The sequence below is a fragment of the Lentinus tigrinus genome (genome assembly GCF_003813185.1).
Source record: "Lentinus tigrinus ALCF2SS1-7 unplaced genomic scaffold L226scaffold_79, whole genome shotgun sequence".
Lineage (NCBI taxonomy): Eukaryota > Fungi > Basidiomycota > Agaricomycetes > Polyporales > Polyporaceae > Lentinus > Lentinus tigrinus.
In genome coordinates this window covers 23,747-46,191 of record NW_027137988.1, presented here as the reverse complement: position 1 = coordinate 46,191, position 22,445 = coordinate 23,747, and the positions used below count along the sequence as shown (strand labels likewise).

Below are 22,445 nucleotides of genomic sequence, written 5' to 3'. Positions count from 1 at the left end.
TCATACTGCGCTGGCTCAGGAAGTTCTTGATGATGAGCACGAGGCTCCGGAGCGCGGGGAGCTGCAGGAACTGCTTCACCATCTTGCCAGTCGTAACGCCGTTCCCCTGGTTTATGCTGATGTCGACCGGGAAGCGGTCGTACGTCGTGACGATTTTGACGATAGGCACCTTCGCTTTCGCGATGATAGTGAACCCGGTCTGTTATCCCGGCACGCTTCATGATGTTTGCGAGGGAAGCGCAGCACGGAGACCTTGTCCATACGCATCATGGACGACGAATGCATGACGAGATCGATGTCGCTGGGAATGAGCATGAGATATTGTAGCAACATGGAGCAGATGCCCACAATCCAGACTTACCCTAAGGGAAGGTATAGCTTCGTCTCGTAACTACCAAACGGGAGGATCTTCGCATCCCGGTAGCCCTTGGTTATCGCGCTGGAGATTAGCTGGACCGTGAGCGAGCGGACTTCGTCCTCTCCAAGTGATAGCACGGTCATAAACGAGCCTCGCTGCGATTTGAGGTGGAAGAGGATATCCCAAGGGCGACGGAAACATGGGTAGCTCTGAAAAATCTGCGAGGTAGTCGAGTACTGCAGATGGTCTCCTGACTCCTTCGAGATGGCGGTAGAACGCGGCGTCGACGTCCGATGCAAGACATCGCTGTCGCCACCCAGCCGGGAGAAGCTGCGGACCAGGCAGGCGCAAGACGATGCGAGACCGTAGCTATAGCTTCCTGGCACAAGACGACAGCCGGCCTAAGTCCTGTGGACGTCGTCAGATGATTGCATGTCCTGTGTCGCGCTCTTGGAAACTCACCACTTTCATCGATGCACATGACATGAGAAGGCTCGAATGGCAAGCTTTCGGGGACTGGGCCCTCCAGGGTCGAGTAAGCGTAGGGGGACACGTATGCGCTTGTGGAAGGCATCAGAGCATCCGGCACAGGCCGCTGAAGAGTGTGCCCGTACACTAATAATGGCGGAAGCGGAGGGGGAGGCGATATTGAGGGGAGAGCTCGAGAAGGGACTTGTAAGAGCGGTAGCTGATCGTACGTATAGAAGTTGAGCGGAAGAGCGCAGAAGGCTAATGGATGGCGCCTACCTCTGAAGGCGTGCTACAGCCATCGATTGGGTTGTCTAACTGCCGCACTGGAGACGCGGCGGCGCGATCATCGTGCGAAGCGGCAAGGGTGATGCCCTGCATGTTTGTAGGCCGGATGGGAGGAGGGGGGAGTGGGCTGCACCTGCTGTGTGTCATGAGAGACATTGCTCTTGAGCGATCCCTGTGACGAGAGCGAGGAATCAGCAGCTGGGACGACACGAGGGCAGGGCAAACTCACCGTCTAGTCCTGCACATGACCGATCTCCTGCACAGTGGCGGCGACGGGGGCAGAAGAACAGAGGCCGCATCGAGAGGTCGCGGTACATCCGCACGAGCGCGACAGATCGCAAGTAGCAGAGCGGGGCGGTATAAATCGTGTAAGTCGTTGTTATCGATGTGCACGAACGAAATAGAAGGACCGGGAGGGGTGGATGGATGATGCGGCAATCTCCGTGACCTCGAGGAGCTTCGTGCGCCGTCTGCAGGCTCGAAATTCTCGGGTCGGACAGCGACACAGGGAGGTCGTACGCGCTTTCAAGCAGCATGTGAAGCGACCGACGGTGACCTGGCCGAGCACACCAAGCTGACGCGCCATTTCGACTTCCAGGATCATACTGATGAAAACGCAGTTTCCTTGCAGCAATGCCGACGTAAGAAGGTCTCTACGACATGGCCAATAGTCGCAAGCCGTGGACAGTGTAGGCACTGACTCCCATGGGCCCTGCGATGACAGAGAGACAGCCGTGCATGCTGTGCGGAAGAGCGAGTGGCCTCGGTGGTGCATCCTGCCAAATCAGCGAAGGCGTCCAGATGGCGGGGAAGATCTCCGGGGCGCGCTACTCCAGTTCTAGATCTCGCCTCAGATTGCGGTGGTCCTTGGCCATGGCGTACGAGAACTCGTACGTAGTGTCTCGAGGAAGGCGACGTAGGTGAAGATGTACTCTGGCAGCAAGAACTCTGAACTTGCCTATCGAGGTTCTTTCTTCCCGTGGGGCGTATCTATAAAGGTCGTGCTTCCAGTCGACCATCGCGAGCAGTGTGGCAGGAATCTACACGAAGCGAACGCCTCGCATACTAGAGATGCATCGACATAGGCATGACATAGAAGGGTAAAGAGCGAGGGAACTCACAAGGTCGCTGCCACAAAGCCTGCATGGTTGTACACCACCTCCCAGCAGAGTGTCCCGCGTGCATTTGTTGAGCAGGAGGAAGTCACAGTATCTTGGCCTTGTCCAGAGCAACCACATACATGAAGAACCTTGCAATCCCGGGTGCCTTGTCGAATTCGATGTGGAACGAGTGCAGGTGGAGGTTGCCGACGTTCGTGTTAGTGACGAGAATTGTCGCGGAACGGACCCCATGGGCGTCTCCACGACGTACGCGCTGCCACCTCGCACGGTCTACGGCGCTCGCGCGTCATCTTCAAGCCCCCCAGCAGCGCGGGGGTCCTTGACCACGACATCAACAGCGTCTGCAGGCAGGGTGGGCCACTCAGACTCCGGTCTTGGGACCATTTTTCGGGCTGCATCGGGGGGAAGAAGATGGCGAGGTCTGTGTACCTGCAGAGAGGGAGGCCCTTTGCGCGAGATCGACGAGCTTCGGACTCAGGAGACGAGCAGGTGATGAAAGAGAGTGCATAGGCTAAGGGAATTCCGCGCGCTCCTGCACTGCAGCGCGGTCTAGTCCTGGTGGTGACAGTTCTCTTGACGACCTCAGGTCACGAATCTCTCGCCCCTGCATGTGGGAAGCACGAATCCGATTGTTGTTGACGTGGTCGGTTGTGAACGTCTTGGAATGGCGCAGCAGCTGTCGCAGTGTCGCCTTTGCCACCGATAGGCGAGATCCATGCACTGTCCTCGTCCCGGAGGAGCGTATCATCGTCATCCGCGCGGTCCCAGCGCTGATATCTACGCATAGGTAGTTGTAGTCCCCAAAGAGGCACTAATTGCAATGCTCGAGCGGCTCCTCATCCGTGTCGTCCAGGTCTCCGAATGACAGCTCGTAGCCCTCCTCCGTGAGCGTATCGCCGGCGAAAAGCGAGAACCCCTCATCAGGCGACATACCCTGCCATCCTGGTCTGGTAGCTGTGGCGCATAGACTCTCTGCCCTCGACTGCACGGTTGACCCAGCATTCGAACCTGTCTGAGGAACGTGTGGTCGTGGTCGGTCGCGGGAGCCAGTACATGGATGATGGCACATGCGCTTGCCGGAGCCCGGCTCAATTCCGCCTGTCACCGCCGACACGGCACGAATCTGACCTTCGCTCGGCTCGATTTTACGGTGGTCCACACCCTCGCCGCGGAGAATGATCATGACGTGCGTCACAAAGGGCCTGCAGAACGGGCATGTGTGCGCGCACGGTGGTGAAGAGGGGCATCTCAAAACAGACTAGCGCGTCCGTGAGTCCAAGCGAGATGTCGGTGTATGGTCCGAGCCTCTTGAATGCACCGCTGAAGACGAAACTGGGCTGCCAGGAGATGAAAAGGATGCCTTAACACACAAGTCAGCGACGACGTGGCGTGAGGGGCGTACCGGAAAGCTTGTAGGATGTGGTTGATGCACCTCCAGAACATCGCGAGGTAGTACAGCGCCGCTAGAACATATACTCAAGTTGCAGACGATGGAGCGACGAGGGGTGAAGTACTCACGGATAACGCCGCGCTTGAGGAATCAGAATGTACATGGGTCGTTCACGTCAACCCTCCCTCCACACTAGGTGTCCAGGGAACACGGGGTATTGCTATGGTCGTCCGTGCGAGAATCGATAAGCCTCTCGCCTCCGAGCTCTGAGGTTTGCGATTAGATCGAAGAATCAGCAGATGGTAAAGGCCTGCGAGTGTAGGTTAGTCGAGAGGACAGGACAACGGTGGCATCTGAGACAAACCTCGTAGACGTCTTGTCCCCTACAGCATCGATCGAGAACGCCGCTTCGAGCGAAGATGATGATGCGGAAGAAGCGATGGCTAGAGTTGAACCATGAACATTATCCGTATCACTTGTCTGCCCATGCATGAGTACGGTGTACCAACTCGAGCTCGCAGCCATGGAAACGTACTGTTGCAAGTGTGGCTTCCTATTGTGAGGTTCATAAATATAGATGCAGGGGGGACCACACTCGTCGACCAGGAGTACTAGTGCCGCAATCGATTCGTTGCATCGTTTGAGGGCGACGTCGTGCTGCGTGAACGCGCTTCATTGCGTCAATGAGCATATAGCTCATGGAGACCACATTGAAGAATGAGTTGTGGGACAGCGACATACCCGCAGCCCTTAGCCCGCCATTCAAGTCTTTCAGCTTCGTTCTTCTTCCACAAGACGCGTACGCGGTTTCATACCGGCAGGGATATCGCCAGCGCCGCAAAGAGGATCCTGGAGGAAAATGACGCAAACATCGGAGACTTGGACGTCAATATGTGTGATGCTTCGCATGCGTCAGGACATGCAGCAAACTCACTGTCGGTCTGCACGCATTGCAATTGCGAGCGCGGTAGGAGAAGGACAACATCGTGGATGTCAGACGCCGGCCTAGGTGTCGGGACGGGCGGGCACATGGCAGCCACGCGGCACCACATGGATCCCTCCCATCGAATTCTTTGGCAGGTTGCCTTCAATTCGCCTTTCGCCATTACGCACGAAACCCCCGCGCGCGCGTGGTTGTACCTCGATCTGCTCACTGATTGTCTCCTCTCGCCGGTTCAAGTCCTTCATGTAGGCCAGAAAAGTACGACCAAAATGACGAGTACTAGCTTCATACGCGGTCGCTTCGCGAACAAACGTCAGTACGTTCCTTCATCCTTTTTCTCCTCCAGCAATCTCTCATAGGCGGTTGCAGGTAGCAATGCCAATGGCCGATACGACCTCTGAGTGGACTTGGAAGCATATCACCTACTTTCATCCGCCTTGCGGACACACCCCGCGTTGTCTCTTAGACCTCTCATTAGTACTGCGACGAAGAAAGAGGGTGGACTTATGAATAGGCAAAGTCTCTCCGATACCTGTTTGTACCCCGCAGGACCCTCCTCTGGAAGACGATAAATACTCGTGCATCGTATCTCTCGACTCCCATCCCTCGACCCTATCGCCGCATCCCTCGACTACTTCGCATCTTCTCACTCGCCAGCCAAAACATGTCTTACCGACCCTATCCTGTTGGGAAGAGCGTGGTCGCAGCGCTAACTTCCAGCGCAGTTGCGTCGCAGCGGCCGTTGCGTGGCACCGAGAAGCACCGAGAGGAAATGCGCGCGAAGTGAGAAACCCTAAACACCACGCCCATTCACTGATTAATCCTTGTCCTTCTGCAGAGTCGCCAATTGGCGTTCCAACGTCGGAGTTTCCCAGGCCCCTTCCGTTCAGTACAACAGTCCTGCCAAAACGCGTAAGCCATAAGCCACTCACTCCTCTCTGTTTCCAATCTGCTGATGCTCTTGTTCAGACGACGTGGAGGCCATGTGGGCGTTCGTCCGCAACCAGGTCCTCCACAGAGCTACTCGAGTTCAGGCGCGCGACGACGAGCTCGGCTCCATGCGTAAGGAATTGAACAAGCTAACCATAGGGCTTACGAAGATGACCACGGAGTTCGAATGCCTCGTGGAGCTCCTGGAGGACATAGGTATCCTTCAACCTTCCAGCGCAACTGCTTCGCAGCGACCGTTGCGGGGCACCGAGAAGCACCTAGAGGAAACGCGCGCCAAGTGAGAAACCCTACACGCCACGCCCATTCACTAGTTAATCCTTGTCCTTCTGCAGAGTTGCTAATTGGCGTTCCAACGTCGGAGTTTCCCAGGCCCCTTTCGTTCAGTACAACAGTCCTGCCAAAACGCGTAAGCCATAAGCTACTCACTCCTCTCTGTTTCCAATCTGCTGACGCTCTTATTCAGACGACGTGGAGGACGTGTGGGCGTTCGTCCGTGACCAGGTACTCCCGAGAGCTACTCGAGATCAGGTGCTCGACGACGAGCTCGGCTCCATGCGCAAGGAATTCATTCAGGTCACCATAGGGCTCGTTAAGATGACCAGGGAGTTCGATTCCCTCGTGGAGCTCCTGCATGACATGGGTATCCTTGATGAAGCTTAATCGACTCCGTCGCGCTCTATGAGGTGCCGGTCGTTCGCTGTCTACGTTCGTACGCCAGTTGTTCGTTGTTACGTTTGTACGCTTGTTACGTCTGTATTCCTCTATCTCTGCATCTTTCACCTTCATCAGTCTCTATGTGGTGAATCGCGCAGAACTTGTGCATGAACGTCTAGGGATAAGCCCTCCCGACCGAGTGGGTAGTAATAGAACCGTGCGCCCAGGTACGTATACAAGTATGGTCAAAGAGATAGGAACTGGTATTCAAGGTGCATATCAATGCGCGTGTCGACACCGAAGCTTGTAAGAGTCGACGAGGGCGCAGCAGAGCTCAACCTCGACAACATACGAGGGGGCTTCTCGAGCAGCCGTGATACCGGCCTATCAGGAGGACTACAACAGAGCCCAGAAGGCGCTGCACAATCGCCTTGACGTCCTCGGAGATGAAGTGGTGGCTAGTCTTTGGTCGCGAGGATCATTTTGACACCGTTGCGAGAGTGTGCGTCGCGGGTGTGTGAACGGAGGAGCTCTTGTCTCAGACTTGCAGGCGGGGCTGACGGTCTTAGATCGGGAGGATAATGTCATAGCGCAACAAGCGAAGCATTCACTCCGGGTCGCAGTGAAATATCACCGCCTTCGAGCTCAGCCTGCTGCTCAGATCTCGAATCGAGGTGCCGATCAGAAAGGACGTCACTCTGGACTTCATCAGCGAAAGCCCAAAACGATCGCTGACGTATGCGTGCGCCAGCAAGCGCCGCATTCGATTGCAATCTCTTCACGGATCGCATTCGCATTCATTGACTGACAGCCGATTGGCAATCGAGCCAATCTCCCCGCAGCCCGAATACAATCGCTCGCGAGACCCGCAAGCGCAGCTTGCGTTTGCGTGCGATTCCACGTCTCGCGCACAAATGGGCCGGTTGGCAAGAGCCCTCGGGAATGGCCGTATTGCGAGCGGTAGGTAGTACTGCTGGTCGGGATACTCGGCACGGTGGTTCCGGGAAGCACACAAGACGGTAATAGGCAAATTATGATCGCATTATTGTTGTACAATTACAAGCTATACACTGTGACATGGAAACCATACAGAGCAAAGCACAAGCTGAGAGCAGTCAGAAGCCGTCAAGAAAGTGTAGCATACACGTCGCCTAGTCAGAGGACCCAGATATGGAGGCCTCACCCTCCTGATGCTCCTCGGGGGTCGCTGCCGGGGTAGAGGGTGTCTGAGATACAGCGCGAGCAGCTGCCAAAGCCTGGAGCTACGTGTCTCCCCAAGGCACGATGCCATTGTCATTGCCACCAAGGAAATGCTGTTGAAGACACGCCTGTAAATGGAGACTCATCAGTATCAGAATGAGCGAGAGGATAAATTGATATATACGAGTTCCAACATCTTCTTGGGCACTGCATGGTCAAGAGGGTGCACCTGCAGGTGTGGAGTAAGCATACATCAGTAAAATGCGCAACCTCTAGACGCTCTGGCCGGTCCTGACTAGCGCTTGCGAGGTGTGTTCTCCCGCAACTACAGCACTGCGCACGGCCGTAATGCGCTCAGAGGTACATATCTGACCAGTATCTTGACAGCTGCAACCGAGAAAAAGCGATTCAGGGAGGTCGAAAATTTGGTACTGAACCCTGAGACCTCTGACGAGTTCTGAGGACGTCTGAACGTACTGGTTCAGAGGTCCTCAGAGCTGTGCAGGTTTTTCTGATGTAGTCGAATACAATTAGAGGCGGAATGACGTCGTCTTTGATCTCACCATGGCAGAGGGGAAGGGCAAGGGTGACAGCTTGGGGTACACCTGCGGGACATGCGCTATGGCTCACTGACTTAGAACACCGACAAGTTGGCACACTACTCACGAAAGTTGACGTGCGCACACTGATGACAGTTGTTGTGCAGGCATCTCGTTGCCGTTCAAGAGGTTCACATTCATGCTGATCAGGGTGTTGGACGTATCGAGCACAAGCAACGTCGAGCTATTGTACATGCCGCGGATAGCACCATTCATGGACTTGGTTAACAGTAAGTTGCCAGCGACGGACTGCGTAGCTGTCAGCCATCCATGGACGACAAGCTCAAGTTGACAGGGCGAACCTTAGCTTCGACCGGGCTATTGGATCCCTTCAGGCGAAGAAGTACGTACTACGCGGTATCGCCAATGTCCTCAATATGGTGCGTGAACTGCGGCAAGGCTGTACTGAGGTTTTCAATCTTGAGCGGGGAATCTGAGTCAGCAGCAGGAAGGCGGACGTGGACGTGGACGGGGAACTTGAGGCTGCGTCAGGTACGCGGCCAGTGAATCCAGTGGGGCGTCTGTACGCATACAAGTAGTTAAAACAACATGTTGCAAGCCGAAGCCGGGGGACGTATGAAGATCCGGAGGCCCCAGTCATCCTGAGCAGGATGAAGACGGCAGATGGTCGCATCGGAGAGTGCCTCCAACTCATAGTAGGACACATGCATCGGCGGTTTGCGAGAGCTCAAAGTGGCCATATTGCTGCGCGCCCTTGACAATGAACGCGAGCTCTTTCGCACTGACCGGCAGGGTGAAGAATGTCTGTGCGTGCAACGGGAAGTCGTTCAGGTGCTTCGCGATGTCCGTGGCCCAGTTCACAGCCTCCGAGCACTGCACAGCGGTACATGTTGTCGCGGACCTTCTGCTGAGCAGAGGACCCCCCATACCACTATTGCAACGTCAGCTTCCGATAATCATGAACGTGGCACTCGAAGACTTCCCAAGATGTGCGATGTCATTGTGCGGATTCCGAGAGGGAGAAGGGGGGGAGGGTATCTGAAAGAAGGAAGTTTAAGTGCTCAATGCGAGTATCTGCATGTGTCGGTGCATCTACACGCATGTATGCGCATATATGCATCAACAGCACACACCGGGGGATGTACTAGGGTGCACGGTTAGTGCTCATGATGTACTCGAGTACTGGTGTTGCTGGGTGAGCGGGATAGATGTGGTTGAGAGCAGAGAGAGGGAAGCGGGGGTAGAGCCCTTTTATATACTGCCCAGATCGCGATTGACAGGTGAGTAGGTAACAAGGAGCTGGACCCCATGTGCGCTAACGTTGTGGACACGTCGAGCATGTGACCGCATTTCAGACGCTGGTAACCGAGGTGCAAGGGCCCGCACTCCTTCTCTGTTCTGTCTCCCACTACGACCACAACAGTCACTCTCCTCCTCGTCTCCAAGACACCGCCACCCATCTCGATACCGCTCCCTCATGCCAATCTGCATTCTGCTCTTCCCGTCCCCATCCCCATACCTGCCCACACCCTGCTGACCCTCATCCTGACGGTCCTGCTCATGGCCACCCCTCCGGAGTTCCTCGTGAACTCGGGCATAAAACCGCTCTCAGTCGCATCGTACAACCACCTCGGGAATAATGACAGGCACAAATTGTCTGCAGAGCGGCAGTTCAAGTCCAAGGAGATCTAGAAGAGCTCTGTCATCGACAACATGGTCGCTTCCAATGTGCTCCTCTTCAAACCGCCCCAGCCCAGCGTGCCTGCGGGTACCAAGGACGCCAAGGGTGAGCACTCCGACCACATCGTCGTTCATCAAGTACGTCCCCACCCTTAGCAACTCGAAGCGCGCAGATCGACGATCTGCAACGAGTGCGAGGTGCATTCTATCCTCTTCCCCCCTCCTTCTCTGCTTGATCGTGTACTTACATCGCCTTGTCGCTCGCAGGATTTGCTGCTCGCGATGCCACTCATCCTCGGCCTCGGAGCTCCTGACGCGTGTCAAGTACTGCAACGTGTTGGCGGGCAAGGACTTCAAGCTGCTCTACCAGTCCTCTCCCTGTTCTCATACATGCTCAAGGCGCCGCTCGCCAGGCCCAGCATGGACCTCATTAACTCGCTCAATCGTCAGCGCAATGCGGCCGAGGCATTCCTCAAGGCCTGCATCGGCCTCAGCAGGTCGCGATGGACTGCAGCACCCCCATGACGATTCCCAAGTACCGTGGCATGCCCATCTTCACGCCGACTTCTCGTCCTTACCATTACAGCTCCTTTGTGCTCCGCTGAAGATGAAGCGCATCAGTGTCAGTCGACGTCAGAGCACAAGATGACACAAGTGCAGAATTGGAACAAGCTGACGAGGTCTGCGATACCCTCGTGTAGTGCATCCAGAACATCGGCAAGGCATGGGATAGTACTTGGACTGGCATGGGCGCAACTGGTAAGTGTAGGTGTTCACGATCACGAGTTTGAGCCGTGTCGTCGAGTGGTGGGAGGCCGAGAAGTAGTTCTGGAATTTCGACAAGAACTACAACAAGCAGGAAGAGCTGCTCACGTTCGTCATGAAGCCTGCGAAGGAGGAGATCCCCGAAACACACCTGCGGCACGTCCGGATGACGGTGATGCGCTCAAGTTGCGCTTGACCAGCCAGAACTGACGGTCAAGGGATGAGGCCACCGAGGAGATCATCTCATCTGTGGCGCACAAGGAGTCGGACCACTCAAAGGGTCCCTCGAGTAAGTTCGATGGCAATACACGGAGGAGGGCAAGGAGGATGCGGAAGAGGGCGAAGCAGAGGAGGGTGCGCAGGAGGACGAGGAGCCCGACCTCGGGCCAGAGGATGGCGAGGGCGACGAAGAACGCGATGACTATGAAGCCAACCAATATATGCAGTACTGGCTTACATATCCAAGTTTGCTATCTAGTACATGTCCCCGGCCACAAGCTGTCTTGCACTGGTGTTCGGCGTGTGTACCTCGCTGCCCTGCGCTGGACAATTGCATGCATGCGCTTGCGAGCGCAGCAATCGCTTGCCCTGATTGCCAAACAGTGGGCCGATTGCAATCAACAACCAGGATTGGGGCGGTCTCGTGGGCGATTGCATGTGCTGTCGAGAGCGCGTCAGATCAGCAAGCGCGCAATCGCTCACGAGGGTTTCGGGTTTTTGCTGATGTTCTATCACGAGTATTAGTATTGATATCTACAAACTGTTCTATCTGAAGGGCAGCGAGCACAGTACTGGCTTGCGCTCAACAACCGGCGTAGTGGGCTTACCAACATCGGTCGACTTCAACTTTCACGAAGGGGACTAGATGGCGGTATTTCAAAATCTCTCCAAGGCGGTGGTCAGGACTCGGTAGAACGGTCATGATGTGCATCTGAGTCTGAATGTTCTTCTTGGGATAGCGAAGCACACCTCACTGGTGTAGAGCAGTCAGCAAACATTTCGAGTGCAAGCCAGCACCGCTGCGGGGGATCATCTTCCATGATCCAAGGAGCCTTGGTTGTGAGGGGCATTAGAGTTGTGACGTGATCGACCATGGACTCGAGGAAGCCGCGCGGCCGAGGGTGGATGACCACGTGAGGCCGATGACGATCTAGATCCGGAATTTGGGAAGATGCCAGATTGAGAAGGGTACTTATTGTGGTGAAGTGCTAAGCATATCGGAGCTTCCCATCCCTGATACACGCTTGTCAAAGAATGATTGTCGCTGAGTAATTTCCCAGCATTTAAGCTTCCGGAGGAGGTAACATTCGAATTAGACATGAGTGGATAACTTGAAGAGCTCCCCAGGGCATATTCTCCGGAAGCATGTATATATATAATGCTTGCCCTACCGCCAGGTGTCCGAAATCTGGCTTCAGATGGCGCTATCCATGTGCTTCTGCAATGCTTGTGGTCCCACAGGAGCTCTGCAGGCTCGCTCTACTATATCTATTCACGCGAAGGCTCAAGAAGCTCGGGTCCGCCTCATGACAATTCCTGCTGCAAAGGATCATGGGACAGCTCATCGGAAAGCTCCCGCCGAAATGACGGACACGTCGTCTGTGAGGGGGCACGCTCCCGCGCCCGTCGCTGCCACCAGCATCGAGAGGTCCGAAGAGGCAGACGAAGATCCATTGCCAATCCTAGGTCAATTAGAGTCCCGGCTAGCTTCTTTCACGAGGCCTCCACGACTGGTGTTCAAAACCCCGCCACATTCACCTACTGAGATGTATCCAGGCCCTGGAACAGACGAGACATGGCTAGAGGGATCGGCAGCATTGCGTCCAGAGGTTGCTACCAACGCGGCGGTCTTGCTTCATATTGGTTACCTGTCGACCGCGCGCAAGGAGCTGCAGAAAACTCGACTTTATTGTCGCGGATCACTTCTCGAACGTATTGATGCTGAGCTTGCTGATTTGGAGAGATGGCGATTGTCTGAGTGGACTCGCCAGCAGAGAGAAGCTCCAGATCCACATGGCCTTGGACGGAAGATATACCATACCGGTAAGGATTTGGATTGCGAGAGATCCACCCAGAAACCTCACTCACCATATATGCTTCCGCCCGGCGCAACGATTGTAGAAGCGCTATTCAAACAATCGTCTGACGGGAATCCCGCTGCAATCATGTGCACGTTCCTCGTCGTCGCACTTAACCTCTTCTATCATCTCACATTGCCCGGATGTCGGTTCGCACTCAAAGTGCTCCGAGCCTTGGTGAGGACACAACCACTCCCATCGTCTATCGAGGAATCAGAAGGTATACCTGCCGATCTCGCCACGGCTTTAAAACATTTCAACATAGAACCAGATGCTATCACCTACGCCTGTTGCCCCGAATGCTTCGCGTTATACCCCCCACGGCCTAGAGCGGAGCTCATGGATAGACTCTCCTGCTTTCAAGAATACGCTCAAATTCCCATCGACTCCTTGGATCCATTGCCCTTTGCGCAAGATCCGAACATGGGTGCAGACCTTCCTATCGGGAACGGCGGAGCCCAGACACTATACCCTATGTACTGTACGAAACAAGACACAGTTGACGAAGGAATATGCGGTGCAAAGTTACTGAGAGAAAACAAGAGAAGTGTGAGGCAAAGACGTAGTCATAACGATTCAGACCATTCTCCGGATAGACGGCTTGAAAATTCTTGGAGACCCATACGCACGTACAAGTACCAGCCCCTCATTGCATGGCTAGCCCGCATGTTCTCGCGGCCCGATTTCGAGCGACTGGTGGACGGATCTCTCGAAATTGCCACCGACGACGGCTACCGAGGATATGTGGATGACATCCTGCAATCCGAAGAGTTGATGGGCTTCCTGGATACAGACGGGCAGCGATTTTTACGTCGAAGCGGTACCGAAGGTCGACTGGTTTTCAGCCTGTTCATTGACTGGTTCAATCCCCGGGGCAATCGGAGAGCGGGTGCATCCATTTCTTCAGGCGTTCTGTTCATGGCGTGTTTAAACCTGCCCCCGGAAGTGCGTTACAAACGGGAGAACATATATTTGGCGGGAGTGCTTCCTGGCCCCAAGAGCCCGTCACTTCAGGAGGTCAACCACTACATCGAACCGCTCATTCCAGAGTTGTTGGAGCTATGGTTTCACGGAGTGTCTTACTCCAGAACGGCTCGGCATACAGAAGGACGAATCGTACGCGGCGCCTTGATCCCAGTAGTCGCAGACCTAGGAGCAATTCGTAAGACCACCGGACACGCATCACACAGCGCAACGTACTTCTGCTCTTTTTGTCAGCTGAAAAAGAAGGATATCAATCAGGTGGATCCTGCGAAATGGCCTCGGCGTACCTGCCAGCAATTTCGCACGTTAGCCGAATCATGGCAAGCGGCCACGAGCACTAAAGAGCGTACCAAGTTGTTCAAGGCCAACGGCGTTCGATACTCAGTGCTCTTACAGCTTCCATACTGGAAACCCACCCAATTCGTGGTTCTGGATACGATGCACAACTTATTTCTCGGCCTTTTTCAGAGGCATTGTCGGAAGGTTTTTGGCATGAACATCGCTGTTGACGATGGCAACGCTGCTGTTGATGAGCAAGAACTGTCAGAAGACGACTTGACTCGGGCAGTCGAGCAGCTCCGGACACGTCAGACCGCACAGAGTTTGAAGTCCAACCTTACTCTGCCATTGATGAGAGCACTATATGAAGCCGCGAAGCTCGGGGACCCAGGAAAGAAGACGAAGCTTCAGATGGCGGAAGAACTCCTCGCTCAGGTATGTCAGGGACACGGGTCGAGATCGGGAACTTGCGGAGTAATCTTCCTCGCAGCGTGACGCCGCAGTGACGTCAGCTTTAAGCGCCGCTACGCTCCAGCAAGCGAGGAGTGCTCGCACCCAGAAGAGAGAGACGGTACTTGACAAACGGGTACTGCAGGAGGTACATCGAGATATGGCCCTGACAGCCTTACCGACCTCGGTAGGCCGAGTACCTGTCAACGTGGGAAGCGCAGCTGCCGGAACTCTCAGCGCCGATGAATGGAGGACTTTGTGCACCATCCATTTGCCGATCACGCTCATCCGAATCTGGGCTGCCTTACCCCCGTCTGATCGTAGGCGAAAGATGCTAGACAACTTCCTCCATATGGTTATCGCCGTTCGTTATGGAACAGCGCGCCGGGCGACAAAAGTCAGGATAGATACCTATAACTATCACATCTTCAACTATGTCCACGGACTGCGCACGTTATTTCCAGAACAAGAACTAGTCCCAAACCAACATCTCGCCTTGCATTTGGGGGAGGTGCTCACTAGGTTCGGTCCGACACAGAGTTATTGGGCATTTCCATTCGAACGTTACATCCGCCTGTTACGTCAAGCGAACATCAACTACCGCAACAGTTCGTGTCCTCCACATACGTCTTGTCTTACTGCTAATCGCATATCCAGGCGAAACTGAGAGTACCTTCTTCAGAGCATTCTGCATGGCAAATCATCTCAGTTGCATGCTCACGACGGGAACAATCCCCGAGATCCTGCACCAGTTCAATGACCTCGTTGACAATGCATTCAGTGGAGAGTACTTGGATGCACAATACCCCAACACGTTCGCAGACAACTCAGAGCCCATCCTGGAAGCCGACGAGAAAAAGATCACGTTATTGCCAGCAACCCTGTACCGGACGTTCCTGCGATTTATACAAGCGGACCCGACCATGCACCATTCAACCGACTATTGTTCCGCCTACGATGATACGCCAGCAGAAAATGTCATGGTACTGAATGCTCACGTCCAGTTCCTGCTGCACGTCGACCACAGGGGCAGGCGATTCGCTGCAGCCTCGTACTGCGAAGCCGATAGCCACGTCATATATAGATCATGTGACGGTCAGGATCTTGTCCTCGGACAGATCAAGAAGCTATTCGTACATAAACGACGATGCACAGACGGGCAGATTCATCATCAAGTTTTCGCAGTGATTCGTCAATATTTAGGACTAACCACCGCTGACGCGATCCACGACCCCTATCGAAGATACATCGGCTTGCGAGCCAGCCTAGTATACGACTCACCAAGCAGGGAGAACGAGATCGTAGCAATGAGAAATATAACTGCTCACTTCGTGGCATGCCCATACGATGATGGAGGAGTTCTGAGCAGGCCTTGTATGGTGGCACTGCCGTTGGATCAGGTGCGTCGAAACATCGTCGACGACCGTTGTCGCCTTGTGATGAGCACCATTCACAGATGTAGTGCAACATGATGGGAAGAAGTACACCCACAGGCCTAGAGTTGGAAAAGGGGAGAGGGGAGGGGGCATGCGACGGACGACGGGTATAGTGCAATCTGGTGTCAGCCGTCCGTTGAGATTTTGGTATAAGAGATCGAATTACATGATGAGACATAGCCAATAACAATATGGAACGGGAAAGAGACGTACTGACTATGTGCATGGCGGCTGACAACAAGCGTGAGGACTCACGCATGCAGAGCACAAGTGGGCCCACCTCATGTTAGCCTAGGCTGGTAACTCGATCGTGAGCGACATAGCGAAGGAGACAGTGTAGAGCGGACTGCCCTTGTCTACCACTTCAGAAGGAGTTTACGACAGCTGCAGCTGCGGGTGTCCATGGCTGAATGAAGCCAAGGCCTGAAGCCTGAGGGCGCATATGTAGAGGCAGGTCTGGCGCGTGTGGGAGAATATCCTTTTGCACACCTCACACCTGCACATGCGAGGCGGCGGCGGCGGAGGAGGAGGAGGAGGAGGAGGGGGAGGAGGGAGGGAGGAGGAGGAGGGAGGGAGGAGGGAGCTGCCCGGGTTCGAGCGAACGGTCGCGAGTCGCGACGCCCGGAGATGTACAAGGCCTAGGCCAGCTAGCTAGCTCTATACCGTTTATAGGAGCCCGGGCGGCTCCCCACCATCAGTAGTCGGGAGTCGGGCCGTCCTCCACTCTTCCTCCTCTCGCCGCTCTCTCTGTAGATTTTGTATAGTCCGCACCTACATTCAGGCGCAGAACTTGTTTTCCGGAAACACATCGATGTGCTGTCTATTGGAGACAACTAGTACTACACGGCTATCTCTGCTTACTCGCCTAACTCGTCCCCGCCAATCGTACACGCGTCTCTTGCCCCACCCTCGCGTGTTCGTCGGCCCTCACGCCGCGCCCGGATCCTGCAGCTAGACCAGCACATAGTCAGTCCAGTCATCATGCGTTGAAGACGCTACCATGCTGACCTTCACATGTCCAAGGAATCGGTGCAATTGCATACTATGTGCTGTACGTGCTGGGGACGAGGTACGGGACGAGGACGAGGACGACACTGAGAATGTTCGTCCATGACGTGCTGTGCTGTGCTGACTGTTGGTGCTTGTCTATCAGGTACAGTGCAATCATGTTGGCAGCTCGACTCGGACTCTGGGAGGTAGGTTGATGGACCGGTGTCCCGGCCTCGTCCGTGGGAAGAGCCTGCTCATCTGCGTCCACTTTCCATGAACACAGAAGCTTCACATTGATGGCCTCGGTGCTTACCTTTCCTTTGCGTTTCCCGTGCACGCTGACTGACTGACTGACTGTGAGCTCGCAACCAACACGTCTCCCGTGGTCCTTGCGTGGTCCTGGCGACTCACCTTCCAAGTCGCTGTCAATCGAACAGCTTCGTGCGATGATCAGAACCGGTACGTAACTCGCTGGATCCGGTGATGCTCTCCTCCTGTGTTATGGAGTGCGAATACTCAGCCCCAAGGACAACGCGCCCTTGACAAAGGCGAAGTCAAGGTCCATGTGAACGGGTGCTGCTAACCAGCGCGCTAGCCACGTGCACAAGTGGTGCACGTGGTTGATGAAGACGGCGCGCGCCAAGTCGCGAGCTCGACGATCTTCGCTAACCCAGTTTTGTCAACGAATGTGTTGATAACAGGTCGCCGTAGTAGTCCGGCTGGATATGGGGTGCAAGGGGAGTGTCAAGCTCGGAACCGTCGATTGTCGAACGGTTGAGGGTGACGGGTTGGAACTACGAAGCCGTTAGCGCTGACCACGAGCTGCAGGAGGGAAACGCGTACAAAGTGATACTTGTATCCAATCCCTTCCTGGAAGAAGAGCTAAGAGCTCCTTGAGGCCGTCGCTGCTTGAAGCGTGAAGTCGGATAGTCCAGAGTGCCGCACCAGCTGTCGATGCTAGTAGTCTCTCTGCACGAATGCCTGTAACAACATGAATCAGCACGACTAATATCAGGGACGTACGTCAGACCATTCTTGAGCATTCGTTGGTGCGATGTCGGAAGCCAGTCAGGTTACCCCGTACCGCCGTCTTGCTCATCAACGACGTCAAGGGAAAGTCGCCACCGTTACAGGACACGGCGGAGTATCAGTGCTGAGAGATACTGCGTAGAAAATGAGCGCTACTCCCGCAGACTCGAAACAAAGACATGGACGTACTTGGAGGTGGCCTTCCCAAGCTTACTGTCAAGGATGCCAAGGTCGAAGATCTCTCGGGGCGTGAACTGCTGCAACGCGAAGGCCGCTTCCTGAACGGAGACGGGTCCATAGCATCCTCTGATATCTGCCGCCTCCATCCAGTCTGGCACATCATCCTCGACTGTCCAGTTCTTTGAACCAAGGTCACTGTTCTTGAAGAGGTCCGCCTCGTTACCAATTGTCCAGCCTCGTCGGTGCGCTACGGCGCTGGGATGGGTCGGTGCGGCGCGCACACAGGATGAGAAGGTTGGGCAGGGGGGCCGGCAAAGCCGGACACGGACGCGGCGAAGTTTGAGCGGCTGGGTGGGCGGGCTCGCTCGCGTCGCGATTCTCCTGTGGTTGTGCGCAGCCTGCACCGTTGGGCTGGATGCTAGGTGCTATTAATCCCCTAAGGGATACGGGTATACTATTTGTCGAAGGTTTACGGAAGTACGCGAGCGAGAAGAGCGAGAAGTAGATAGAGCGAGCGAGCGTTGAACGACCCGCTTGCAAGCGGTAAGATCGTGGAAGGGGAGAAGAAACTGTGTGGGCGGACAGGCGCTGGCGCACTGCTCTGCAGCTTGAGGAGGAGGAGGAGCACCGTGTTCTCAGGAGGAGAAACGCTGGGTGCCGGCCAGCGGAAGGCGCGCATGATAGCCTAGGTAGCCATGGCCATGGCAATCCAAGCTTCGTCGGTGCACTGGGCGGAGACGAGGAGAGCTCTTCCCCGGTGCGATCGAGTGGCTTATTTACGGTGAGGGACGCTACCAACCCAACACTGCCCGTAGCTACAGCGCGGAATACGACACGTACCCGCCGTGACGGATAAACGCGCACATTTCGGGGATCACTGTTAACGTTGTGGGCGCGTCAGTAATGCTCGATACGGGACGGTATCACAGTCGTACAAAGAAGAGAGGATAACATGCCGGGCTATGTATGCCGGAGACGGTGCTAGCGATCCACGCGTCGGGGGCTCTAGCGCTCACTAGCGGTACGGGATACGGACGACGGTTTTACTAGCTCGGAGCCAAACGTGACGGAACTCTCTGCGGTGCGAGGTGCAAGACGATATATATATATATGTGCGGCCGGACGGTATCGCGCGGGCACAGGTGCTATAACAGTGTGCAGCCTCGGGTGCGGGGTTCGGTGACATGGGGACCGGAAGACTTACCGATTTGGTGGGTGTTCGCGCGCTTTCCAGGCACGATGGCGGGCAAGCTCTTCGCCGCCGGGAGCTGGGCGCGCCCCGCCGTTTCCACGAGCAGCCGCGCCCTGTCCAACTCGCTCTGGCTCGCGACCAGCGCCTGAGGGGGCGGCGCTGTCGCTTGCGGTCGCGTTGCAGGCTCGGCTCGGCGTGCGTCGGGCGCGCCGGGAGCGGTCGGCTTGCGCTCTCGGGGTTGCAGCTTGCTAGGCAGCAGCCGCCTGCTGCCGACGAATAAGCTGGTGGATCTTCTCGTTGAGGGCTTTCACTACGTCTGGGCCAGCGTCGGGCACCGCAGCAGCAGCCGTCGAGGTCGTCGGTGCCTGACTCGTGGTCGCGTGTTGATGCATTGATGTGCCGCTGGTTGCTCCGAGGCAGGCGCTGGCTTTGCCTTGCCCTTCTTGGTGCCGGGTTTGGTGGAGGCTGGAGCCAGGAGCACTCTCCTTTTCGATGGCGACCGCCTGGGCTGCTGCGACTTCCTTGCCTTTGCCTGCCGACCGGAGTGTGGGTTTGTCGGCCGCTGGAGGCTGGGGAGCCTCATCGGGAAGTTGCAGCTCGGTCGGGAAGGCAAAGGACATGATCTCGACGAGTGTTTCCGAAACGCGAGGTGCGTGAGACTAAGCGAGCGAGCGGGAGGATGCGAGCGTCGAGGACGTGATGGCGAGGAAGAAAACTAGGCGTCGCCGTGCAAGCGCCGGTGCACCGCTCTGCTGGACGCTGGGTGCCGGCCTCTCGGGCTCGGCTGGCCCCAGCACTCCCCCCCGCGATTACACAGTTGGTGATCAAGCGGAACCTCTTGCATTGGGGACAGAGACCAGCAGAATTGACGAACTGACTTACGGCCTCCATGAAGATCTAGCTAGCGACTCGCACATACTTAGCCGTCCGTAGGCTGAGCTGACAAAGCCCTCCGGCAAGTGCATCCGACACGGCTAATCTCTCTAAACTGCAGTTCACCAAGTCCGACAACTTCTTGCCCTAGCTCCCCATCCCCGATAAGCTAGCTTGCGATCCAGATTGCCGAGGTTGCGACACACGTACGCCGCGTCTCTCTGCTTTGTGCTAAGTACCACAGCTGCTCACACGCCGCCTTACAGTGACAGGTCCCCATCGTCCACGAGGCCAGCTGCAGGCAAAGGTTCTGTTCCAGCAATTACTCCCGATGATCCGCTTCGGTGCCCTCCAGGCAGTTCTCCGCTTGTAGCATTTGCTTTCCGTCATGCGCGACCGTGCTGCGGCACACAACGTGCCACTGTCCTCCGAGCCCGCACTTGTCGCTTACGGCACATCGAGCCTTCTTTGTCTGCTGGGATAGAACCCGGCTGCAGATATTTAAACACCATACTGTCAAGCTTCATTGCTACAGGCAAACCTCGTCGAGCATGGCACGCCCTCGTCTCTACACCCAACTCGCCAAAGATCAATACCGCTGTCCTCTATGCAACAAAGTACTTGCCATCAGAACCTGTTGCAGGGTCGGCTATGTTATGTTCGGCTGCAAATATGTCGAGGTATGTACCTCTGATCGTGGGCTGCATGATTTCTTGCACTTCGCAGGCTCACTCAAACTTCAGTGCAAGCATGAGGGAACACGTTATGGGGACTGGCCGAAGAAGTTTGAATGGGTTACCAGGCGCCTGTTCCCGGAGCAACTGATTGGAGAGGCGAACCCACCTCTACATTCCCTCGGGGTAGCTCAGGAAGGCATCCCCGCTTCTTCCAGGCCCCAGACCGCTCAAACCCCGCTGCAACGATCAGAAACAGTTGCAACCGGGATGGGAACCTCAGCGGCGCGGTTGTTCCGGGATGTTGCAGCGGTAGAGGAAGAACGACGCGACACTCGTGGCATCGAGTCCTCGCAGGCTGCGCCTATTCTGATCGACCTCACACTCCCACCCGGATCCAGTGTATACAATCCCATCATTCTGTAACTAGTAGTTGTGCATTATAGGCTTTCGAAATGAGAGCACTCGCATTCGCGAGCTCGCTCTAGTGTGACAACGGGATCAAGCAATGTGCAGGATCATGTTCACGAACTTGCTATCGCGAGAAAATGATCGAATGGGAGAAAGTTACGGAGCGTCATTCGTACCTGACCCCGCTCCGCATAAACCCACTCTCCGACAGTTCTAACACCGCTGCGCGATAGAGTTAGGTCTCGATACGGACCACAAACCGTACATTGCTGGACCTCTGGATCCCGAGTCTAATACCGCACTACGTAGTACGCGCTGTTCGCCGACTTCCCAGCAGAACCGCCGGTTAGGTCCAGCAATGGACATCAGGCGTTGTCCCCGCGCCTCATCGAGTGTACCCTCGAGGCGCATCCGTTTCTATGCAACTCCACCGAGTCTTCAATCGGTCAGTCTTTGTGCATGTTCACCACAGAAAGTTAAAAGCCTCGGTGGACGTCGGGCAGCAACATCCAAGTGCAGTTCTTATCGACACGTCCAGCTTCGTCGGACAGACGTGTCGCGCGGACCCAGGACGTGGCGGTTGGGCGCGGATGCGGCGGAGTCGAGCCGCTTTTGTCCCGTGTCGGTGAGTAAGGCGAGAACAGGTGTCCAGGAGGACGCGCGAGCGAAAAAGGCGAGCGGGACGAAAGGCTGGGCGTGTGCAGGGTAAGCGGGCGCGTGAGGAGAATACTGCGTCGCCGCCCGTTCGGAGTCGATGCGGATCAGCATGAATCTACCTTGCCGTCCTCACCGGAATAGCCTCCGTGGCCATGGTCACCTCTATGCCGCGGGATGTCCTCGGCGGTGTCCCACTGGTCGTTAATGTGCTTCGCGCGCACATAGTCAGATATCTTCTCACTTCTGTTCATGATCGCCACCTTCAAACGGCATCCGCCAGATGAAGCAATCCATGTTCGTCTGCAGTTGTGTCTTGTCAAGAGATGTATAGTAGTAGGCGTTAGCGAAGCGCGGGGCGCGTCTGCGATCAGTGAAGAAGTGGAACTTGCACTGTGGGACGTTGCACGAGGTGTGGATGTCCTCCAGGAGCATGCTCATCTTGTCTTCCACTCGCCATGGTGCGGTCGGAGAGCGAGTTCGCGACGACGTCGTTTCGAATTGTATTCCGATTCTGGCGTGCCTGGGATGACCGCGCCGGCTTGGAGGTAATGGCCTTCCATCATGATCGCGAAGTCCTGGATGATATTGAGACACGGTGGTATGAACAGAACTGCTACGGTACGTTCTGACCGCACCTCCGTGTCCAGTCGTAAGTTTCTGAACAGAATGATCGTGATGGTCTTGATCCTTCCCTCTCCGTACCATCCATTCTCGTCTTCATTTTCCTGACGCGGTCTTGACGTCTAGATTGGGGGCCAGACCCGCTCGGAGAGATCGGCCCTGAGTACGGATTTCACCAAGGCCCTGCCCACCTGGAGGATATAGCACCCCCTG

At 55.7% G+C, this 22,445-nt stretch overlaps 9 protein-coding genes across 9 annotated transcripts; 6 read left to right on the top strand and 3 right to left on the bottom strand.

Moving 5' to 3' along the window:
- Positions 1-6: 6 nt before the first annotated feature.
- L226DRAFT_527522 (Nucleotidyltransferase) lies at positions 7-1,207 on the bottom strand (the record flags this gene model as incomplete). Its single annotated transcript, XM_067679128.1, has 5 exons — positions 7-199; positions 253-301; positions 362-737; positions 821-1,046; positions 1,106-1,207. Coding segments are annotated over 5 exons (946 nt in total), but the record flags the coding sequence as incomplete, so codon positions are not given.
- A 4,025-nt stretch (positions 1,208-5,232) lies between these two features.
- Positions 5,233-6,179, top strand: L226DRAFT_527521 (uncharacterized protein; the record flags this gene model as incomplete). The annotated part of the gene is made up of 5 exons (XM_067679127.1): positions 5,233-5,351; positions 5,407-5,480; positions 5,538-5,796; positions 5,852-5,925; positions 5,983-6,179. The coding sequence occupies 5 exons, from the start codon at positions 5,233-5,235 to the stop codon at positions 6,177-6,179; spliced, it is 723 nt and encodes a 240-aa protein (XP_067528561.1).
- Positions 6,180-7,324: 1,145 nt separating this feature from the next.
- L226DRAFT_576789 (uncharacterized protein) lies at positions 7,325-8,673 on the bottom strand (the record flags this gene model as incomplete). Its single annotated transcript, XM_067685445.1, has 7 exons — positions 7,325-7,399; positions 7,457-7,501; positions 7,558-7,602; positions 8,060-8,221; positions 8,275-8,290; positions 8,324-8,455; positions 8,522-8,673. 7 exons carry the CDS (start codon positions 8,671-8,673, stop codon positions 7,325-7,327), a joined length of 627 nt encoding a protein of 208 aa, XP_067528560.1.
- Positions 8,674-9,646: 973 nt separating this feature from the next.
- Positions 9,647-10,138, top strand: L226DRAFT_603222 (uncharacterized protein; the record flags this gene model as incomplete). The annotated part of the gene is made up of 2 exons (XM_067685695.1): positions 9,647-9,751; positions 9,881-10,138. The coding sequence occupies 2 exons, from the start codon at positions 9,647-9,649 to the stop codon at positions 10,136-10,138; spliced, it is 363 nt and encodes a 120-aa protein (XP_067528559.1).
- A 2,333-nt stretch (positions 10,139-12,471) lies between these two features.
- Positions 12,472-12,777, top strand: L226DRAFT_474088 (uncharacterized protein; the record flags this gene model as incomplete). Its single annotated transcript, XM_067676557.1, has 1 exon — positions 12,472-12,777. A coding segment is annotated over one exon (306 nt), but the record flags the coding sequence as incomplete, so codon positions are not given.
- Positions 12,778-13,422: 645 nt separating this feature from the next.
- Positions 13,423-13,947, top strand: L226DRAFT_436666 (uncharacterized protein; the record flags this gene model as incomplete). Its single annotated transcript, XM_067674766.1, has 1 exon — positions 13,423-13,947. A coding segment is annotated over one exon (525 nt), but the record flags the coding sequence as incomplete, so codon positions are not given.
- Positions 13,948-14,317: 370 nt separating this feature from the next.
- On the top strand, positions 14,318-14,836 carry L226DRAFT_474089 (uncharacterized protein; the record flags this gene model as incomplete). The annotated part of the gene is made up of 1 exon (XM_067676558.1): positions 14,318-14,836. A coding segment is annotated over one exon (519 nt), but the record flags the coding sequence as incomplete, so codon positions are not given.
- Positions 14,837-14,843: 7 nt separating this feature from the next.
- On the top strand, positions 14,844-15,641 carry L226DRAFT_474091 (uncharacterized protein; the record flags this gene model as incomplete). Its single annotated transcript, XM_067676559.1, has 1 exon — positions 14,844-15,641. A coding segment is annotated over one exon (798 nt), but the record flags the coding sequence as incomplete, so codon positions are not given.
- An 821-nt stretch (positions 15,642-16,462) lies between these two features.
- On the bottom strand, positions 16,463-19,616 carry L226DRAFT_527518 (uncharacterized protein; the record flags this gene model as incomplete). The annotated part of the gene is made up of 11 exons (XM_067679126.1): positions 16,463-16,556; positions 16,649-16,862; positions 17,007-17,089; positions 17,439-17,576; positions 17,814-18,051; positions 18,134-18,337; positions 18,402-18,454; positions 18,645-18,681; positions 18,821-18,880; positions 19,009-19,155; positions 19,271-19,616. 11 exons carry the CDS (start codon positions 19,614-19,616, stop codon positions 16,463-16,465), a joined length of 1,614 nt encoding a protein of 537 aa, XP_067528554.1.
- Positions 19,617-22,445: the final 2,829 nt, after the last annotated feature.